At 37.7% G+C, this 23753-nt stretch overlaps 1 protein-coding gene across 3 annotated transcripts in view; it reads left to right on the top strand.

The window, feature by feature from the left end:
- LanB1 (laminin subunit beta-1) overlaps positions 1 to 23753 on the top strand; it is a 584100-nt gene that overhangs the window by 173291 nt on the left and 387056 nt on the right. For all 3 annotated transcript variants that reach the window (XM_067141389.2, XM_067141390.2, XM_067141391.2), the window contains exon 3: positions 12399 to 12452. In XM_067141389.2, the coding sequence (XP_066997490.2) occupies positions 12399 to 12452 (54 nt within the window). The remainder of the gene's footprint in view (positions 1 to 12398; positions 12453 to 23753) is intronic.

The following is a 23753-nucleotide window of genomic DNA, read 5'->3' as shown; positions in this document are numbered from 1 at the left end:
AATTTGACTTAATTTTTACATTTAGGCCTATAATTTTTTTTTTTTTTTGTAAATCATTGGTATGATTCATTTGTGAGAATATTCAGCTAATTTTGAATAAAAACTAATGTTTTGCGCAATTGTTGATAGAACTTTTTGAGAATTATACATTTTTACAAAATTATGCATGCATAGGTTAAATACACAGTTGCCGGGCTGAGTGGCTCAGACGGTTAAGGCGCTGGCCTTCTAACCCCAACTTGGCTGGTTCGATCCTGGCTCAGTCCGGTGGTATTTGAAGGTGCTCAAATACGACAGCCCCGTGTCGGTAGATTTACTGGCACGTAAAGGAACTCCTGCGGGACTAAATTCCGGCACCTTGGCGTCTCCGAAGACCGTAAAAGTAGTTAGTGGGACGTAAAGCAAATAGCATTATTATTATAATACACAGTAACCTCTTCTTTACTTCGAACACTTGTCAGTTGATAAATTATTCTCTAAAGAATCAAATGTTAAAATATTGCGTATTTTATTCATCTATCATATACTTATCCATCCTTACTCTATTGGAAGTAAATAAACAAACATATAAACAAACAAGATAACAAGTGACACGAAGCAGCAGAGTGCAGGCCTAACCTGCGCGAAATATACAGTGCGTCGAGGTAAGGTTTTATAAGCTTTTATCGATATTTTCAGAGAGTAAAAGCTTCAATCTTTCCAGCGGTATTACTTATGCTGGCATCGTGCAACAGAAATTGAAGATACAGGCGAAAGAATAACGTGGCCTACAGATTGGCCTCTGGCATTTTTAGCAGCAGCTCACATGGCCGTTAGATCGGCCGCTTGGCACTGTAAGAGTTAACCTGGAAAAGAAACAACTTAATTAAAATACAGTGACACGTTTTGTTCTTGAAAGAACATCATCAGATTCTATCGAATCACACTCAAATATTTAGAAACAAAAATATTCATGTTTAAATACTAAGGAACTGGAAATCTGGAACTTACTGTAATTATAAGCACAACTTTAAGACATGCCTCAACACTGCCGAGTTCACATTTTTTGTTGAGTCCAACAACAGAGGAAACACTCTCGAATCAAGGACCCATGGTCCATTTTATTATCAGATCATCACATTTAGTTTTGAATTCAAATCAAGAAATAAGAATCAAGAAATAATTTGCCCTTTAAACTGAAAATAAAAGATCCTACTGAGTGTTTCCCAACAATAATTTTTATAAGCTATTTTATGTGCTTTGAACATGTTAAAAACAGAACAAATATAATGAACAATATTGTTATTCTCACCACTAATGTAAACATCACATCACACTTAGTACCTTAACATAATCAACAGACTTAAAGTCCTGTATCAAGAATTTTATGGATCCTCCAATATTGATTATTTTAATGAAAAATTAACATAGTTCAACTACAAGACTTATAACTTCTGTTTTAACATTCACAATTTATTCAACCATTTTTTAAATGTTACATTTCATCTCATGATTTTTAGCTAGTATCTCACCATTTTTATAAATTTCATTTCTTATATGTGATGTGGTTCGCCTCTGTGGTGAAGTGGTTAGCGTGAATAACTGCCACCCCCAGAGGTCCGGGTTCGATTCCCGGCTCTGCCACGAAATTTGAAAAGTGGTACGAGGGCTGGAATGGGGTCCACTCAGCATCGGGAGGTCAACTGAGTAGAGGTGGGTTCGATTCCCACCTCAGCCATCCTAGAAGTGGTTTTCTGTGGTTTCCCACTTCTCCTCCAGGCAAATGCCGGGATGGTACCTAACTTAAGGCCATGACCACTTCCTTCCCTCTTCCTTGTCTGTCCCATCCAATCTTCCCATCCCTCCACAAGGCCCCTGTTCATCATAGCAGGTGAGGCCACCTGGGCGAGTTACTGGTCATTCTCCCCAGTTGTATCCCCCAACCCAAAGTCTGAAGCTCCAGGACACTGCCCTTGAGGCGGTAGAGGTGGGATCCCCCGCTGAGTCCGAGAGAAGAACCGACCCTGGAGGGTAAACAGATAAAGAAGAAGAAGAAGAAGATATGTGATGTGTATATGTATACTAGTTTAAGGTAACTTGTATTGAACAGGCAGATCCTTTAATACAATATTTAAGATTACACTCAATATTTCAACTTGATTTCAAGTCGATACAGATGTTATAATGGAGCTATTAAAGCTCGTTACTTATGTATCTTTTGCAGATGTAATACTGTTACCATTTTCTATCTCATCGTCACCGTAAGACGTATCTGTGTCGGTGTGACCTAAAGAAAAAAAAAATCTCTTTCGGGTAGTTTATAAATTTATTTACCCAAAGTTAGTTTTGGCAGACTGAAGAGCCTAAAAGTTACAAATTAACTGAGTCTAAACCAAAAAGAGGTGGCTTAAAATATTACAAACTTATTCACTGTGTCTGGCACCTTGGTGACTTTGAAGGAAGTTATATTATTGGCAAACAGGAGTGCAATGCAGTGTTCCAAAGCTTTGCTCTGTCAGTAGAGAACAGTGTTCATGTTGGTAGCGAGAATTTTTTATTATTGTTTTGTATGTTGAACCGACACCCACAGGTCTTATGGCAATGATAGGATAGGGCAGGGCTAGGACTGGGAAGGGTGCAACCATGGCCTTAATTAAGGTACAGCACCAGCATTTGCCTGACATGAAGATAGGAAACCACAGAAAACCATCTTCAGGGCTGCCAATAGTGAGATTCGGACCCACCATCTCCCTAATGCAAGCAGACAGCTACGTAACCCAAACCGCATAGCAACTTTCTTGGTGTAGTAATGAGTATTTAGAGAATTAATCAAGAAGTGACTTACCACATGTGTGATGCATGTTTGGCCATTCTTCAGAATACCATTAAAACTTTATTTTATACTAGTTGATGTACCCGTGCTTCGCTACGGAATTCTACATTGTATACAGAATTCTAGGTTAGGTAGTGTACACGATGTGAGCAAGATTGTCTTAAATTGTATAGCTCTTAATGTTACCCTAGAAACGCAATGGGAGGTCACCAAACATCTTTTCTCATATGAAGACTGTAATGGTTGATCCAATTTCATACCATCAGTCACAATCAGTTTGGGATGTTTTCATTATAATGCCTTTTTACATCCTCGGAAAGACTGTCTTAGTGGTTTTCCCAACTGAAATGAACATACAATGACGTCAATAGGAATGGCGCGATTAAAAGCAATGCATTCATATTACGAAATACTCGTTCAAATTAAACACCGCACATTTTCTCACTTTTAATGAACAGGATTACGCTGCCTATCTAACAGTCCAAAATTCCAGACCTGGAATGACCAAACCGCAGACAGCCGTGATCCGTGAACACTCTTTGGCTTTCTTCGGCGGGGAGAGGCTCGAATAGTGGAGACTCCCAGGGCAAAAAATATGCCCAGTTACTATTCTGTTTCCTAGGAGTACCCGATGAGTCAGAAAATATCAGTTCACTACACTGGCGGTGGAAAAATCTATCTGACTTGAAGGCAAATTTTTCCTCCAAGCCAGAAGAGAAACCCCCCTCTTCACTGCTAGTTTGGAATAAATTGAATGTATAATGTAGAATAAAAGTGAAGAGAAAGAAACGGCTCTTTTCAGAGTTGAATTTGGAGTTATTTAGTGAATATTGTTGTGCTATAATTTGGAAAAGGCCTAAATTATTATTCTAGACCAGGCCATACTACTACTACTACTACTACTACTACTACTACTACTACTACTACTACTACTACTACTACTACTACTACTACTACTACTACTACTACTACTGAGTGAGGCTCCGCCTTAAGTATGCACACTGCTCATTCAAAACAGCGCGTCAGAGTAGGGATCGAATAGCTGAAATACTATGATGATCCAGTATGTTACGTACCAGCTGTATCAGAAAATGTATGAACGAGAGGAATGGCATGCTAAAGAAGAAAGTTTTCTAACTCCCCGACTATTTCCCGCCAATTTTCAGTCAAGCTGTTATACTCGGTACGTAGCAGTAATCCCATCTGTCGAAGTTGAGAGGCAGCATAAGAGACAAAGAACATCACAATAAACAATGGTCAATGTAATATTATTGTTGATCAATGTTATGCACTTTCGATATTATAGGCCTTCACATTTCGTTTTATTCCCACTCTCAAATACCACTCTTATCATAGTCGGTACGGTAAAACTGAATAAAAGATAAATGATCGGAAATTGTATTCTCTATAACTTTTTTATGTAGTACTTTTCGATAGGACCAATAACATTGGTATTTAAAAATTACATTTTAGGTGCCTTCCCCTAAACTACAATTTCATCCAGGATGAATAAAATTGTTTATAGCTTAGACTGTAGTTTCTTATTCCCCTACTCTATATACAGATTTTCATTAAATTCTATTAACCCATTTTCTCCTGGCTCGGCATTGATATGGACTTAGCAGCAAAAATACAAATTCATGAATATCTGTGTTATCATAGCCGGTACAGTAAAAATGTGCAAGACATAAATGGTCGGAAATTTAATTGTTTATAACTTTGGTTATGTAGTATTTACCGATACGACAATTAATAATATAAATATTCGAGAATTACATTTAGGCCTTCCCCTAAACTACCAGTTCACTCAGCGTAAAAATTACTTATAGCTTAAATTGTAGTGGCTCATTCTCCGACTTTGCACACCAATTTTCAATGAAATAGAACCACTAATGACGTAATTATTTAAAACTTAAATTTTAGGCCTTCCCGTAAACTACCATTTCACTCAGCGTGAATAAAATTATTTATGGCCTAGATTGTAGCGACTTATTCCCCGACTTTGCATACCAATTTTCATTAAATTCTCTTTGGCCGTTTTCTAGTGATGCGTGTACAGACGGACGGACGGACGGAAATTACGGAAAAGTAAAAAGTGCATTTCCTGGTTACTGTGGTCATGACCGATGCAGAAATACCATTCTTTTCAAATTCTGAGTAATGTACAGACAAAACTCTTATTTTATATATATAGATTTTGCCCAGATGAGTTTGGCAGGTTGTACAAGTCAGGAAGTCAGGAGTGAACATACCACGCAGGTTCTATATATGACTGTGAAGGGTCACTAATTTCTTCAGGAATATGTCTTGTAAAACTTCGACAATTTATCATTGTGGAGAGTAGTAGAAGGGGAACAGCAAACAGTTGATGCAGTGACTGATGTCAGTAATAAACGGGACTGATTTTACAATTTGCTTTATGTCACACCGACACCGATAGGTCTTACGGCGACAATGTAATAGAAAAGAGCTAGGAATGGGAAGAAAGCGGCCATGGCCTTAATTAAGGTACCGCCCCAGCATTAGCCAGGTGTGAAAATGGGAAACCACAGAAAACCATCTCAGGGCTGACGACTGTGGGGTTTGAACCCACTATTTCCGAAATGCAAAAAACAGGACTGACTATTTATCTCTTTTCTGTTACTAGAACCACTGCTGAAAAATTTCACTGAACAGATGATGATCTGGTCATTCTGTTAGCACTTTCACACTTTTTACACTCCAAAATGTTACAACAGCTGTCACCAGTGGGTTCTGAGAAATCTAATTGACCATAGACAAATGTTTACTTCAACTGAAAGGATTGCTATATCAGGAGTTTTACCTCTTCAGTGTTATAATTTCAGTATGTGTTCAGAACATTTTATGACCACTACGTAGGACCACCTATATCATTCAAAATTTCCCTGAATATTTGTACATTTATAGGAACTATTTGGAATACATTGTTAGTAGTGGGGAGTCAGGTACTGATATGATTCCCATCTTCCCATGTGTAAGAATAATTTCCTTCTGCTTAAATAATGAATTTACAGCAGTTAACTGTGTATTAGCACAAAAATTTGTCATTCTCATTTGTCTCAACACTGAAATTTCTTTTTACGAACTTTCATTCTATCTCTTATCTCGTTTCTGAAATCATCTATAACCATTACTCCCTCTACTTTCATTCCTTTGATCCAAAGAAATTAACACTCTTCATTCGAGTAAGCTTAGAACTCTTTTTTTATGTTGTTCAAACCTTGTACTATAGTTTCATTTGTGTTAAGGTCTTGGTAGCATGTCCAGTGATATCTTCAGTTATATTTCAACTCGCCAAAATTATTCATTTACCAGGTTGTTATATTGGAAGACATTTCTTTTTTGACTTAGTTAATATATAACTGTTAGGTTCTTCAGTCTGTCGAAACTACGTTTTGATGTTTTCTTTTTCAGATATTTTCTAAATTTTATTTAATCATAAATTAATTTCAAAAGCTGAAGAACCGTTCAGGAATAGACTGCCCATTTGTACCTAACACTAATGATAGAATTTTCAAGTAGAGAAAACGTGCATGCTTAATTCAAAAACACTTGTATGCAGTGAAACTACAGACTTTTAATCCTATCCCTGAAGAAGAATGGTTTTCACAAGGCGGTGGAGTCCTTGGGGGAACTTTCTGCATTTGGGTCACCTTAGTAGTCTTAGTAGTCAACTTACCTGCTCAAACAAACCTTAATATGTTGGCGCTAAGTCGGGGTAATATGGAGGGTGTAGAAGTACATCGTACTTCACAAGTGAACTGTGTCCATACTGTCATATCGAAATCGACAATGAAATTTGGTAGAGAGGATGAGGAGTCCATAAGAAAGCAATGTAAAAAAATTCAGCTGCCATTTTGATCTGTAAGGTCCTGAAATTGATACGGAAATGTCTAATAGAATTGCATGTGTTAGCGTATAGCTCGACATGGACCACCCTGGTGACGAGCTGAAGTGACCGGGTTAGCTTGAGCTTTCTGCACTAGCCCGTTGACACATGTTCCTTTGAAAGAGCCGTCATGAATCCGGCTAATGTTCTAGAGTATGCTTTATGTTATTTCCGTGAAAAAGGTTTCTCTTTCCAGTGAAATAACTATGGAAGAAAGGGAGATTGGTCGACATGTGATCAAAATGAAAAACATCCCATGGGTGCCAGCATTGTCTCGGAGTCGTGTCTGGAGAGAAATAGCGACAGTGAAAGTGATAGTGGAAGCAGAGACACCTCATCTGCATTATCCGAAAGAGAAGGCAGCACACCATTGTCAGGAACAAGATGTGTTACGGATCTGATTTTGAACCTCTTGTCTGATTCCCATTAATCCAGTGCAGAGACACTGCAGTCACCTAGCAAATCTACTAGTTCAAGCTATGCTTCCAGTCCACAGAAGAAAGTGAAACAAACTGTAGATCTTGCGTACAAGAGAAAAGCTTTAAGGGGGTAAGAAGCGGCTTTCATTAACCATTGTTCGCAAAAGTTGTCGTAAGGTTACATCACTAGGACAACTACAGGTGGAAGAACCCATTAGAATCTACATCAGTTAAGCCCCATTGAACACTGGAAATTGATGCATACAACATTATTTTCTCGCTTTACAGAAGCAAGAAGACTGAAGCAGAATGTATGCGATGAAGACCTGCGACTGTGGGCCTTCGAAATTTCAAGAGAGATTTCAATGGGACGAATTAATTTCAGCACATGTAATAGTTGGTCGAGTCGTTTTAAGAAAAAGCACAGAATGAAATGTAGAAAAATTACAAAATTTGTATCCTGTACATAGCTACAAGAAAACAAAAAAGATAAAGTCACAAAGAAATTTGTGGAATCAGGTACAGAGCGATTTTTAGACTACACCCCTTCTTCAATATACAATACTGATCAGAGTGGTTACGTGCATGAAATGAAAGCGAAAAGGACTATCATTTGTTGGTGAGAAACACACAGAAGCAGTTGCTCAATCAGTTAGTGCACTCACCCATTCGTACACAATTATGCCTACAATTAGTATGGCTGGTACTCTTTTCCCGAAATGATTTATTGTACTACAGGAGGCAACTGGAACTTTCGGTCCAAGAGTTTCCAAAGAAATGTTTCATGCCAGAAGTATATTTTAACAGCCACAAAATCGGGGAAAATGGGGAAAAAGGAATTAAAGTATTGGTTTAAAGTATCCTCCTTCCCACTTGCAGAAGAGAAGTGTTTGCTACTACTAGGTTCCTGGACTACTTAATGTGATAAGAGCTGTCTCGAAGACATTCCTCCAGGCAGCAGTATAAAAATTCTCCAGATTCCTCCAGGCACTACAAAGAAAATGCAGCTCTTGGACAAGTTTTTCTTCCGGCAGTGGAAGGCTTTGTATCACTGCTTAACAGACATTGTGCCGACTTGTGAAGACTGTCAGTTTGATGTTTACCAGAGAAACAGCATACTGAAAATGCAGTCCTTCATTCAGTTTCAATTTTCTTCCCCACGGTTCAAGGGCATGGTTAAATATTCATGGTTTGCAACCACTTATACAATGGAGAGACCTCCCGAGTTTGATGTGCCTGTGAAATATTGCCTTCAGACAAGTAAAGAAAACTGTGAAGAACAATGTGGCCTCAAAGCGCGTATTCGTTATGCATGGTGCCAAAAATATTTGTGTTTTTATCATGTGATTAATGCACCTCCTTTATATTTCACATTCGTTCCGTAACAATAAAGTGACCTTGGCACGTGGCAGCCTGCCAGTTCGTTCTCTCTCTCTCCAGCACAACTGCAACTCCACTCTGCTGTGCACCGGGCGAACCATCAAGGAGAAAGGGTTATGGAGTAAGCTGGGTTGTAAAAGTTTCAAACAAATTTATTAAAAAACCACCATTCCAATACTTTACAATCTTTAAGTTTAAGATACAAATATTACATTATGTTAAACTGGGACATGTTTGTTTGAAACTTTTACATTCTGTACTCCAATACGGCTATCATAACGAGACTCATAACATGTAAGCTGCATTGTCGGACGGATTTTGCATCAAGATTTCAAAACCTTCCAGGTCAAAGTGGCAGCTAAATTTTTGTACATTGCTATTTTGTGGATCTCCTCATGGTCTCCGCGAAATTTCGTTGTCGATTTTGATATGACAGTATGGACAGTTCCCTTGTCAGGTACCTTGGCTTCTGTTCAGTAATTTTTGCCAAATGAGTGTACTCTGAATGGCATAACTTTTAAATTCGACTGTTCACAAACCATATGGCCAATGGTATAACTATGTCGCTAGTGCTCAATTGCTGCGAGAACAACTGATACAATAAGACTGCGGCACACAGCATTCGTAAAGTATAATACTCAGTAAAGCGAATGAATTACAAGAACGCATTGAAAAACTTCACAAAATCTGAGAACACCCTGCATGCACTTACTAACTATATTTGACACTGAAATGAGGAAAGTAAGTTATTGTGAGGAAATAACAGGTCATTCGCTGTTAAGGTAATGGCTTACAAAGAGAACACTTGCTGGAACCCTCTAATGATATTCAGTGTCACTCTTGCCAGCGCCCAAATAGATGACTAAATTTTTGTGGTTTATTTTCCTTCACAAGCTCAGACAGTTCAGCTTTTCTTATGTCATGACTAGAGCAAGAAAAGTATAAGAATGTAAATTACTTAAGGAAGTACCAAAGATTGTCAACTGTACCAAATTCCTTATACACTGAGCGAGAATACTTAACTATGTGGTGAATGTAAACGAGAGGAATGGCAGCTACTGTACTGCAGGTCTTGAGATTGATATAAATTGATATGAATGGCAACTTGGGATTAGTTGGAAGTCTGCGTTTCAGCACTCAACCAGTAGACAGCACCGAAACATGAATCGCACATAATGTTCTGAGCACCGAGCGGAGTGATTGCTCATGTTTTATGCATGTGGCTATGGAGCCAAGCTCTGCATTCAAGATACTAGAGGGTTCGAACCCCACCGTCGACTTGTCCCGAGAATGGTTTTCTGTAGTTTCCCCATTTTCACTTCCAGGGAAATACCGGAACAGTTCCTGTTCATAATACACAGCAGATTCTTTCCACCTCCTTACTCTATTTCATTCATCATCGTTCATTTCACCTTCATTTGCTCCTTAACTGTGGTTGGCAACAGGAAGGGCATCTGGCCATAAAAACAGGCGATATATTTTCATCTCGCCTCATCCCTGACCCGTATCAGGAAATGGGACTAAGGGATAGACATACAATGTTCAGAGCATAGTGTTGTTTGGTAACATCAGAGGACCCTTCCTGTTCTGCACAACTGCAGGTGCATTTCATCAGTTTCTACACAATAAGTGGTAATAGTTTAACCATCAGGAAATGGCTCTAAATGGACAACACCCAGTACTGTCCACCACATGAACAGCAAAACCTTCTGTGAGGTAAACTTTTGTTTTTGGAAAGTGTTTGGAGGTTTCACCAGCATCTAATGACTATCAACTTCACCTACGATTCCATTTTTCATCATGCATTACAGCAGTATTCATTGAAGGGCATCGTAACACACAGACATTATGCACACAAAGTATACCTGCGGGTTTCCTACAACATTTTATATGTTCTATGCAATATGTTTGGACAGCATGATTTATGGGTAAATCAGTTGCACGAGTCCAAACTTGGACATACTGAACAACAGCAGAAAAGCATTGTTATGTAACGAGAGCAAAGAGCGTAGGCTCTAATGTGTCGTCAACTATTCTTAACGTTTTTATCAGCTGCGCTCCTCATGCTGGAGGCTGGTCACTAGAATGAAATCCTTCAAACCAGCAGTGCACTGCCCATGTTACATTTGAGCCTACGCTCTTTGCCCTCGCTACATAACTATGCTGTTCTGCTGCTGTGCAGTATGTCCAAGTTTGAACTCGTGCAACTGATTTACTCATAGATCATGGTGTCCAAACATATTGCATACAACATATAAAATGTAGGAAACCTGCAGGTATACTTTGCGTGCATAATGTCTGTGTTACAATGCCCTTCAACAAATATTACTGAAGTTTCATCAGTCCCATACAATAGGAGGAAGAAAGGATTGGATGTAGACATTGTGCACTTCAGCTGTTTATTTCCGAACAACTTAGTACTTACTTTACTGCACAGAATTTTTAACATCAAATGGTCACTAAGCAAAATTTCCAAAAAGTACCCAGAATTAAAAACTGTTTTGTTTTCTGTGGACAGCATGTGTTAAGCATATTAGGAATCATCCTTCATATTTGCCCTTGAATTCCTTGCAGATTTTACTCCATGACTGTCTTTATTCCACTTGACTTTTCTTAGATTCATTTTGCAGAAATTATACGCCTACCCACTCTCAGTAACACACCAGATTTTCCTTTCTAAACTGAGCGAATTGACTACACAGTTTGAGTCACGTAGCTTTGAGCTTGCATTTGGGAGATAGTGGGTTCAAACCCCACTGTCAACAGCAGTGGAGATTGTTTCTTATGGTTTCCCATTTTTACAGTCGCTTCCTTCACAGTCCTATCCCATCTGTAATGTAAAACAATCTTCTTTCTAATTTCTTCATTCATAAACATTCCTAGCTCTAAATGCTTTCTTTTGTCTTGTCTTCCCATTGCCGTTCCCCTTTTACTTGTGATTCTTCTTTTTTCTTCCCTCTGTACCTTCACTGCTCCTCCCATCACCTTTTTCCAGTCCAAGTTCTGATGCTTTATGTTGTTCTTAACTAGGTCTTCGCTGGCCACTTTTCTTTCCTTCATAATCCCAGTTAGTTTTGGCATTCTTTCTTCTGTCATCTGTTTAATATGTCCGAATCATATTGGTCTGTTTTTCTCCATTTTATGATTTAACTATGCACTTACCTGTCATTCTCACTTTGTCACCTGTATCATACTTCTCAGAAATTTCATCTCTGAGGCCTGTATTTGGATTTCATTCTTCTTTGTCACTGACCATGTTTTAGCTGTATACATCATAACAAGTTTTTTTAATGCTTCATTGGTATATCTTTGTTTATCGCTTGATTCCATACTCTGTGATAGGAAACAGTACTTTATTGTATCTTACTGGCGATTTCCATATCCTGTCATGAGTTCTCAATTAAAGGTATATTTCATCTACTGTCAGGTCTCCTTCTACCACTACCTATAGCTTGTAGAGCTATTATCAATTACCAGCAACACAAGCAGACAAATTTAATCAATGATTTACAATCTGTTTTGGTGGCTACTATAGAAAGATTGCAGAATATGAAAAATTGGACAGTGGAGGAAGACTAGGAGGTTATTATGATTCAAATTCAAATTGGTAATCATGAGGAAAAACTGTCATTTACTGAGGTAGAGATGACTTGTGCCAAACTAATTTTCTTGGTTTCAGTAATTTTTGATGTAATGTTTCAGAAATTTGTTCCATCAGGGCTGTTCAACAAAGCCCAGACAGCATCATTTTTATATTTAATGATATTTGTACTTTCAGTGATTCTCAAGTATTAGAGTGGGAAAATTAGTAGCATTTTATTCTTTTGATTTCTTATTTTATAATTCGAGTTAAGTTTGGTTTTGTTTCCTGTTTTAGGCCAGTCTTGGACGCAGTCTGCATGGGAGCGCACACGGATATCCCCAAGTAGAGGTGAGAGTATGATTTCCTCCTGAGTAGGGGAGGCTGTTGTACCATGGAACATTTTAAACATTTATATATATAAAATAACTTGTCCTGACTGACTGACTGACTGACTGACTGACTGATTCATCATCGCCGAGCCAAAACTACTGGACATAAAGAAATGAAATTTTGGGGATATATTCATGTTAAGATGTAGGTGCTCGCTAAGAGAGGATTTTTGGATATTCCGTCGTTAAGGGGATGAAAAGGGGGATGAAATTTTAAAATGAGTGTATCTATATCTCAAAACTTTAAAAGTTTACAGATGTAAAAATTGGTATTTAGAATCTTCTTTAAAAATAAGGAAATACGTATTTTTTTGTTTTTGGAAAATCCCAATAGGAGGGGTGAAAACGGGTGAAAAAAGGGTTGAATGCCTTTAATCAGGATACCGGTACTTATATCTCAGAAACTGAAGATATTACAGACCTGAAAATTGGTACTTTTGATCTCTTTTAAAAACAAAGAAACACGTATTTTTTTGTTTTTGGAAAATCCAATTAATGGGAGGGTGAAAAGGGGGTGAATTTTTAAAATGAGTGCATCTATATCTCAAAACTTTGAAAGTTTACAGATGTAAAAATTAGTATTTAGAATCTTCATTAAAAACAAAGAAACACGTATTTTTTGTTTTCGGAAAATCCCAATAGGAGGGGTGAAAAGGGGTGAAAAAGGAGTTGAATGCCTTTAATGAGGATACTTATATCTCAGAAACTGAAGATATTACAGATCTGAAAATTCGTGTTTGGGATCTCCTTTAAAAACAAAGGAACACGTACTTTTTTGTTTTTGAAAAATCCAGTTAATGCGGGGGGTGAATTTTTAAAATGAGGGTATCTATATCTCAAAACCTTCAAAGTTTATAGATGTAAAAATTGGTATTTAGAATCTCCTTTAAAAATAAAGAAACATGTATTATAGGAAGGGTGGAAAAGAGTGAAAAAATGGTTGAATGCCTCTAATGAGGCTACTTATATTTCAGAACCTGAAGATATTACACACCTGAAAATTGGTATTTGGAATCTACTTTAAAAATAAAGAAACATGTATTTTTTCGTTTTCAGAAAATCCAAATAATGGGGGGTGAAAAGAGGGGTGAATTTTTAAAATGAGTGTGTCTACATCTTAAAACCTTAAAAGTTTACAGATGTAATATTTGGTATTTAAAATCTCCTTTAAAAATAAAGGAACATGTATTTTTTTTGTTTTCTGTAAATCCCAATAGGAGGGGTGTGAAAGGGTGAATAATGGGTTTAATGCCTTTAATGAGGATACATATATATCCGAAACTGAAGATATTACAGAACTGAAAATTTGTATATGGGATCTCCTGTAAAAATAATGAAACACGCATTTTTTGTTTTCGGAAAATCCAATTAATGGCGGTTAAACAGGAGTGACAAATTGGGGTGAATTGTTTGAAAGACTATATCTACAGAATATCTGAGAAACGTAAAATGTTATACACGTAAAAAGTGGGTATTTGTAATCTCCTGTAAATGTATAGAAACATAGGTGATTTGTTTTTGGAAACTCCAATTAAGGGGAACTAAAAAGGGATGAAATTTTAAAATGAGAATTTCTACAGTGTATGTCAAAAAACTGAACATGTTACAGATGTGAAAAATGGTATTTTTTTATCTCTATTAAAAATAAAGAAAAGTGTATTTTTAGTTTTCGGGAATACCACTTGGGTGGAGGGGGTAAAAGTGACTGAAAATGGTGTTGAATTAATTAATTAGGCTACTGATATCTCAAAAATGAAGATGTTACATACGTGAAATTTGATATTTGGAATCTGCTTTAAAAGTAAAGAAACACGTATTCTTGGAAAATCCATTGAAAGGGGGGGTGAAAGAATTGAAAAATTAATTGACTTAATTGTATGAGAATACATACATCTAATAAAAACTAACGTTGTTACAGGCGTGAAAATTGGTATTTGGATCTCCTTTAAAACAACGAAAAACGCGTTTTTGGGGGGAGCATTAAATCATCTTGGGGGTGGGGGTGAAAAGGATTTGAATTCCTTTCATGAGGACACATAAATCAAAAACTGAAGAAGTTAGAGTCGTGATTGGTATTTAGAAGATCCTTTACTATTAAAGGAACAAGTATTTTTGCCGGAAAATTCACTTGGGGGGTAGTGTGATAGGAAGTGAAAAAGTAAATTATTTTTATGGGGATACTTAGGCTATATCTCAAAACTGAAGGTAATGGACGTGAACATTGGTGTTTGGAGTCTCTAAACGTAAAGAAACACGCCTTCTTTTAATTTTTTTTGGGGGGGGGGGTAATAAATTTAACGGCGGTGGGGTGTAAATGGAGGTGAGACCAATTGATTTTACTGTTCATAATGTACTTATAAGGAGCCTCCGTTGCTCAGGCGGCGGCGCGCCCGCCGGCCTTTCACAGCTGGGTTCTGTGGTTCAAATCCCGGTCACTCCATGTGACATTCGTGCTGGACAAAACGGAGGCTGGACAGGTTTTTCTCCGGATACTCCGGTTTTCCCTGTCATCATTCATTCCAGCAACACTGTCTAATATTTCATTTCATTTGTCATTCATCGATCATTTCCCCAGAGGAGTGCTTCGGCAGCCGACATAATTCCTATTGTCGCCGATAGATGGGGCTTTATTCATTCCATTCCTGACCCTGTCGAATGACTGGAAACAGGCTGTAAATTTTCGGTGTACTTATTCTGATCATAAACCGATCATTTTTAATCTTTCCTGGGTTCGTTTCCGACAGCCATCTTTTCCTTCGGAGAACGTTCTTAGATTACAGTAGATTCTCCTGACATATAAATAAAAATTTAAACACATTTGAAATAAACGATAGGAATGAGATTGACCGTCAAATTGTTCACCTCTATAATAAGGTCAATAATGCATGGAAGTACGTCAATCGCATCGCCAGTAATCCCGCACACTTGCCTCCGCGCGACAATGGTGCTGGTCACATTTTCAACAATGACAATGGCAGCAGATGTAATTTACTGGCAAGTAGCAGTCTTGCATCTTGCTGTGGGGTCCAGAACATCTATAATAATAATAATAATAATAATAATAATAATAATAATAATAATAATAATAATAATAACAGCAATAACAATAATAATGTTCTGGACCGTTGTCAAATGTGCGGACCACGCTGGAAACGGGTCCTGGACAGGTAATGACTAAGAACGCAGTCCGGGCGCGGGTTCAGTACCGCCAAGGCATCCAAGACGACACCACGCCGGATCTCCTGAAGGATTTGATCCATACTAAAAATGCTTATAGGAAAAGATGGCAAAGATTTAGGGACCCAACTGACCGGGTGGAATACCTGGACCTAGCGCGGGAAGTACGAAATTGATTGCTGGAATGAAAGATTGAAAAATGGGAGGATACTTGCCGTAATCTATTAGAAAACGAGTGAGATCGCGAATTTTGGCGGATTCTCGCAGAAAACGAGTCAGATCGTGAATTTCAGCGTATTATATATCTAAAACAATAAGCATTCAATTACAAATTTCAGTATAATACCGTAGCGAAGCACGGGTATCTTGCTAGTACATATATATAAAAAGTAATTCCTTTAATCCCTTAAAGTCTGACAGTAAGTATTGAGGTTTCCTTTCTAACTTGCTGTTTATTATTTTTTCTTTCTATTTTACCCCCTGTGGGTGAGGGACGCAGATGAAAAATACACCCACAGTATCCTCTGCCTGCCGTAAGAGACGACTAGAAAAGGGGCCCCAGGGGCTCTCAACTTGGGAGCGTGGGTTTGTGACCACAGTGCCCTTAGCTGAGTCCTGGCATTGCTTCCACTTACTTGTACCAGGCTCCTCACTTTCATCTATCCTGTCCGACCTCCCTTGGTCAACTCTTGTTCTTTTCTGACCCTGATGGTATTAGAGCATTTGAGGCCTAGGGAATCTTTCATTTTCACGCCCTTCATGGCCCTTGCCTTTCTTTGTCAGTTACTTTATTTTTCGAAGTTACTGATCCCTTCTTTTTTCTCTCTCTCTCTACCCCCTGTGGGCGGGAGACGCAGACGAAGAATACATCCATGGTATCCCCTGCCTGAAAGCGGCGACCAAGGGATGATTGAATTAGAACCATGAAACTACTTATGATTAGTACCATTACGTGGGGAACACCATGGGTCGCCTTTACTTACGAGTAGTACCACTATGTTAGGTACACAATAGGTTTGTGATTAGTAGCAGCAGAGAGGGGTTCACTGTGGGTTTCCAGTACCTGTGATTAGTACCACTATATGCGGAACATCACGGGCTTACGTTGCCTGTGATTTGTACAGGGTGATTAATTTAAAAGTTCAGAGCGGAGTGCCGAGGATTAGGCACGCTGTGAAGCAGAGACAGCGAGCGCAGTGCCCGTAATGACAAGCGGGCACAGTTGGCTCAAAGAAGTGGCATGATTGCGCCTATAGAAACTAAACGAAACTGAATTCACCAGCTACATAGCTACATAGATGCTCTGGACAAATAAGTAAATGAATAAACAAATAAATAAATCACCTAAGAAATTAAATTGTACTCACCAGTATTTACAGACGATGCTGATAGTGATCTCCTTCAGCTGCAATGCAAGCTTCATATCTTATAATGAGATTTTGAAACACACTTTGTAGTTCATGGACACCGATAGAACGCACAATGTTCCTAATTTCAATTTTTAATTCTTCTGCAGTTCGAGGATTATTCCTGTAAACTTTTCCTTTAAGATTTCCCCATAGATAAAAACCGCATGTGCTTAAATCAGGCAAATGAGTTCACTAAGCCTTTACTGATTATCTGGTCATCATCGAAAACTTCCCGTAACCGTCGCATAGAGCTACGCGCCGTATGGGCCGTTGCACTATAGCCATACCTTTTCTCTTCTTCACTCAGTTCAGCAAAAAATGGTTCCAGAATGTTGAGAATATAACGGTCAGAAGTAATCGTGTCCTAAAAAAATATCAGACCGATAATTCGTCGGGCACTGATAGCGCACCACACACCCACCCTCACATCTTGCAGAGGTCTCGGCTGTAAAATGTGCGGGTTGTCTGTATCCAAGATTCTATTGTTCTGTGAATTGACATATCCACTCAAATGAAACCAGGCTTCGTTGCTCATAAAAAGAAAGTTTGGATCGACAATACCATTGTGGACGCTATTCATTAGCCAATTGCAAAATCGCATTCTTGCATCGAATGAATGAGTCCGATAAGATCGTAAATGTAACAATTTTGTTGAATTACGTGCTGAAGAAGGTGAAATACCACTTTCCTGAGCTACTCTCCGAAGCAAATTATTTGGACTGACCTGGAGTCTTGCCTGTACATCTTCTAACCTCTCCCATGTGAGAGCTGTTCTCCTTCCCTTCTTTTTCTTATTGATTATGGAACCAGTACTTCACCACTTGTAAACGAGCTGATGCACATAACGTTTTGATGGTACTGTCGCACCGGGAAATTGTCTATGGAATTTTCGAAGGCACCTTTTAACTGGTTTCTTCTTCTTGTGCAAATAACACTCAACCAGAAATATTCTTTGCTCTATATTGTATTTAACCATCGTGATAATAACACAACACACCTTAAAAGTCCAATATTTTCTAGCATACTGAGGGACAGAGTGCTAAACAGCTGCGTGCTGGCAGTGAACACTTCTTATCTTGCCAGTGTTGACACAAGCCATATGGCGCTCGCTCGGGAATTCCCACGGCATGTGAGCGGAAGTCTGAACTCTTAAATTATTCTCCCTGTACCATTATATGAGAAACACCACGGGTCTGGGCGTTTCCTGTGATCAGTACCCCTATATGAGCGACACAATTTGTCTGCGTTGCCTGTGATTTGTGCCCACTATGTGAGGAACACCACGGGATAGTACGAGTCCCTGTGATTAGTACAACCATGTGAGGTCACCATGGGTATGGTTGCCCACGAGTGGCACCATTATGTGAGAAACACCATAGGTCTGCATTACCCATGCGACGTACAATACTTGTGAGTAGTACCATAATGTTTGCAGCACCGTGAGTTTACGCTACTTTTGATTAGTACCGCAACTTGAGAAATACTATGGTTCTACTTTACTAGTGATAAGTACCATTATGAGAGACCGTTGACCTGGATTTTGACCCCCTTTAGTTAACAAGCATCATCGATTCAGGATTATGCTTTGGAAGCAGTCCCTTGGTCAGTAATATAGTTTCTAGGAAGTTGAGGCATTGCGGGTCGGATCCATTGATTGTTTTAAATTCATATTCGTCCATTAATTTTTCATCATCACATTTTGAATTCTGGTCAGTGGATGAATTTTGGACTTATAAATTGTCATTGCATTTCGTCTCATTTCGTACCATTAGGGGCCGACAACCTAGATGTTAGGCCTCTTTAAACAATGAGCATCATCATCATCATCATCATCATTTTTCTGTTTTAGAGTTCTGTTACGGGTAAATGTTGTGTCCAATTAAAATCAATTTTCAGAACTAGACAAAGCACAATTTTATTACAGAAAGCAAGTCTATCCGCACTTGCGTTACAAAGATAATGATGATGACTTTCAGAGAATGACAAACATGTAAACTGAAGGAATTGTATTCAATAGAACTTCGGATATTTACAATATGAAAACTTGAAGATTGCAGTGATAAATTCTAGATTACTTGTGTGAGGAGAGTCTGAGTTAGATCCTAACTTACACACATAATATGACGTCTTGAAAGAAATGATAAAAGTCGCGGTGGTGTCGAAAGTAAGCCCTGTATCCCATGGTGTGCATATTGACCGTTGCGTGCTTGGGTTGCAGGGTTCGCCAGCTTGTGGCATTCTGCTCATCTGTAGGTGAGGGGCTTCCTTTATACCCAGCTGCACCAGTGACGAATCCGTTGACTCACTCGCTGAGCTGTCTGGCTGGATCTACCTGGGATGTTCTCGAAGAGCTGCACACGGTGCGCGGCATTCAAAGCCGCACCACAACAGTAAACAATATTTTTCTAGTGAGGTTGTAAAGTGTTCTATGGTACAATATGATGTACGATGGAGCATACCCTCTTGTATCGTGGAACACAGGTAATATAGCTGGGAAATAGCTGTAAAGAAATATTTGAAAACTATTTTAGATTTAGAAACCATTTTTTACTTTCCCAGGTGTCACTGCAAGAGGATAAGCTTTCCCCATAACTTCCCTCACTCCATAGATGTCAAACGTTTATCTTGGATGATTGACAAATCACAAGTCTACTAACTGATTGTAGGAAGACTTCAAGGATTAATAGACAGTTCAATCAAGAGACTAGTTTATGGGAGGTGTTGTGTGAGGGGGAAGGTGACGATTACAATGCCCAAATCAGATGCTGTAGAAAGAACTTCCATTCTGAGATGAGTCTTGACACTGGCCATCAACACTGGAACACGTTCTCCCTTGGAGGGCTTCACAGAGTTAATGAAATTCCTCAAAAACTGTAGGAAGGTTTAGTTGCTTGACCATTCAGAGGAAGTAGCAGCACTAGTTGAAATAGGTGTTGCACCCACCGTACAACATCCTAAGCTTAAAATGAGCTCAAGGAAACACAAACATTGGAGGATTATGAATCGTTGTTGTGCTGAATACTGCAATAATTGTAACAAGCCGGCCAAGTTCAGATGATGTTGCACCCCTAATTTGCTTTATTCTTTTTTTGGAACTACTAGTTTTCCTGGTGTCTGGACTATAGACCTTCAGTCTTTTCACAGTTCCAAATTATTCAGGTGGGATGGGTCTGAAGCAACGATAAATATTGTCGTAGAGCTATGCTAGGATTGCCTTGCTTAATCTTGAACCTCTTAGGGTTCTTATGGTTAGTTCAGAATGGCATTTCATGAATTCCCTTATTCATTCTTCTCTAGCTATTTCTTGTTTATTCCATAACTGAGGGTAATTCTTATTGCTGGTATGGTAAAATTCGTGAGCCATTTCTTTAACACCCATTTTGTTCAGACCATTGTTTCCTTTTTGCAGTTGTTTTCAGCAAACAATTTTCTTCACCTCTCAGAATATACCATATTTTTCTGCTGTCTAGTCTTGGGTTATAAGAGAAAGGTTCAGTTTCAGAGTTTTGAAATGTTGACAAGATGTCTTTAATAGTTTCAGAGTTTTGAAATTTTGACAAGATGTCTTTAACATAGTAATTAACCTCACTCTGTAAAATTTGCAAGCTTTTCTGATAGAAATTTTGGTTTCTGGAGGAGCTTTCTTAAAGATATCTGGATTGTCTGTAATCCTTCAGATGCCTGACTTACTTCTTGGCATAATAAATACAGTAAGTAAATAAATAAATAAGTAAAAAATAAAAAATAAAATCAACAAACAAAGCAAGAAATGATGTTTTGTGTTCCAAGATACAATAGGGGATGCACATTTCAACAAATTTGGCTACGTTGGAGGTTATAATAAATCCCTGAAGTCAGCATATGAATTTACTTACCAGATATAAACACACATTACAGGCTGTTATAGTAACAAACACCAAACACAGTTTTGTTTGTGTGTTACAAAGCATATAAAATCAAGCAAAATATGTTACTTTCAATCCTAAAAAAATTGTTTCTATAGCATCACGCTTGTTGACATAACTGGGTACTACCAAACTGTGGTACCTGCTGGCATTTTTTTTCAATCTATTTGAGTCTGAGTTTGGAAGATAGTAGCACAAATCACAACAAAAAAATGTCCCAAGGTTCAACAGTCTCTCCCACATACGAAAGTTAATAAATATAGATTGTGTTCAGTTGATGTTTTATATCATTAGTGAATAATATATTTTTTGCAGATCATCATTCCTTGTATTTTATTTCTTTCTAAATAATCTCCTTCAGATTACAGTAATTTATTGCAGTACTAATGTCTGTTGTTTTCTGTCTCTGTATTTCCTGATCAAATTCGACATGTACTTGAGTAGCAGTTAGATTAATTTTTTTTGTTTCTCTGGAGGAGTTGTTCAGAGGACACTTTCAGAACATGCAGATGAAATGTTAATGTCAGCAAACAGTTTCCTTCCTTAAACAAAAAAAACCAGCAACAGCAACAAATGCTATTTGCTCTAACAAGATTCATATAACATGCCAGTAAATATACTGGTACTGGTCTCTACAAGCTAAGAAAGTCTCAAACATCTGTCATATATGAAGAAAAATATATTTTCTTTCATTGACTATATTACAAGATATTGGACCACTTTCACCATAAATTTCAGTACAGAACATTTTAATGCACTTTTTCAGTCTTGTACTAGGAAAGACTTTCAGATGGAGTAACATCCTTTCGAACTTTTAGGTTTTCCAGCAACTGCTCATAGAATTTTATTTTAGCTAAGGTGCTTATGGTACATTAGATCATTTTATTCTTATTCCCATTATTTTTCATTGCGATGGTGTAGTTTCTTTGTGTATTGTTACTAAGGATAACGAACTGTGTTTGATATTTTCAGTAGTTATGAACATTATGAAGCTGATGGCAATCTTGTAAGGAAACCTATCTTTCTGCAGTGTAGCCAGCCTGATAAAATTAAAAAATTACCAGTGATTATTTCACCAGATGATGGTAGCTGGCATTAGTGCAGCATTATTACACTTGTTTACCACAGTCCTGCACTCGCTCATGGTAATAGACTTATTATGGTGGATATGCACATTTGAAAGTAACATTTTTACTCCCCTCTACAAAAATAAGACCTTGAATCATTCATCTGTACAGTGATTTAGATGTTTGTTTTGTATTTGAATTGAGGAAATACTTGAAAGAAGGAAAAAAAAAAAAAAAAAAAAAAAAAAAAAAGGCCACATACAGTTAACCTACAAATGATTCATCCTTCTTTCTTGGTAAGTTCTGTACTCTGTTATCGAAAGTCTTGAATTTTCTGTTAATTTATTTCCTAACCATGTTATATCTGCTACTTCAAGTTTTTTATCTCTTGAGTTTTTCCCTCTTTCCTCATTCCATCACCATTATTTTGCCTTTGCTCCACACTGATTCTCATTCCTCGTTACTCATTCCTGCCATTTACTGAATCAAACTGTTCTTGAACAATTCTTTTATCCTTTCCCTAAATCACAGTAGGCCTATCATCAGTATATTATATTTTGCTCATTGTCGTACCTTAATATTCTGTAAAGATGATAGTTCACTTCCCTGTCTTATACAAGTTTCATTTTCAAACCATACTGTTTTGCCCTTGTACATGCTGACGTAACTGCATTACATCAGTCATTACTGATCTGCATTTAGGGCAGTCGCCCCAGTGGCAGATTCCCTATCTGTTGTTTTCCTAGCCTTTTCTTAAATGATTGTAAATAAATGGGAAATTTATTGAACATCTCCCGTGGTAAGTTATTCCAATCCCTAACTCCGCTTCCTATAAACAAATATTTGCCCCAATTTGTCCTTTTGAATTCCAGTTTTATCTTCATATTGTGATCTTTCCTACTTTTAAAGACACCACTCAAACTTATTCGTCTACTGATGTCATTCCACGCCATCTCTCCACCGACAGCTCGGAACATACCACTTACATTAAGTCAATATCAGTAAATTTCCACTTTTTTGATACTTATATTTGCTTTAAGCAAATCAGGTAATCATTTACAGTATATGCTTCGTTCCATTTGGAACATCCTCAGCTATATTACAGCGCTTAGTTGAAATTACAAAGTATATTATCTTCTTAAAAACATCTTTATGAGTACCTTGGTTTGCTTAAAATATATGTGAATTAAAAACAATTAAAATAATTAAAATCAATGTGGGAATGGAGCAGTGAAATGGGGAAGAAAATGGATTTACTTATTTTAACCTGTATTAAAACTCTATTTATTAATTTGAACAGATGTTAAAAATTGTTTTTGTTTCCAGCACTTTTTCCACGATGATGTGTGATTATCTAGTTGTCTACTAATAAAAAGTTTTTGAAAATAATTTTTCTTTATCACTGTTCTATATTTTTTACAACAATGTTCTCTTCTTTAGCTCTTTCCAAGGGGAATGTTGTTTATTTTAATTTTATAAAAGTGTCTCTTGAATTCAGTTAATGCAGGATCCCTGAAGCTGATTGCTCCAAGGACACAGTAGATTTGTCATCAACAACAAGATTTCGGGGGAGCTCTTTTAATAATAGTATGACAGCAATCAGCTTCAGGGATCCTGCATTAACTGAATTCAAGAGACACTTTTATAAAGTTAGAGAGAGAGAGAGATTTATTAAAGAAATAAATCATCCGTCCTCCAATGA

Source organism: Anabrus simplex, chromosome 2 (genome assembly GCF_040414725.1).
Source record: "Anabrus simplex isolate iqAnaSimp1 chromosome 2, ASM4041472v1, whole genome shotgun sequence".
NCBI classification, from domain to species: Eukaryota; Metazoa; Arthropoda; class Insecta; order Orthoptera; family Tettigoniidae; genus Anabrus; species Anabrus simplex.
Note: the sequence above shows the minus strand (reverse complement) of the source record. Positions and strands in the feature narration are given on the sequence as shown.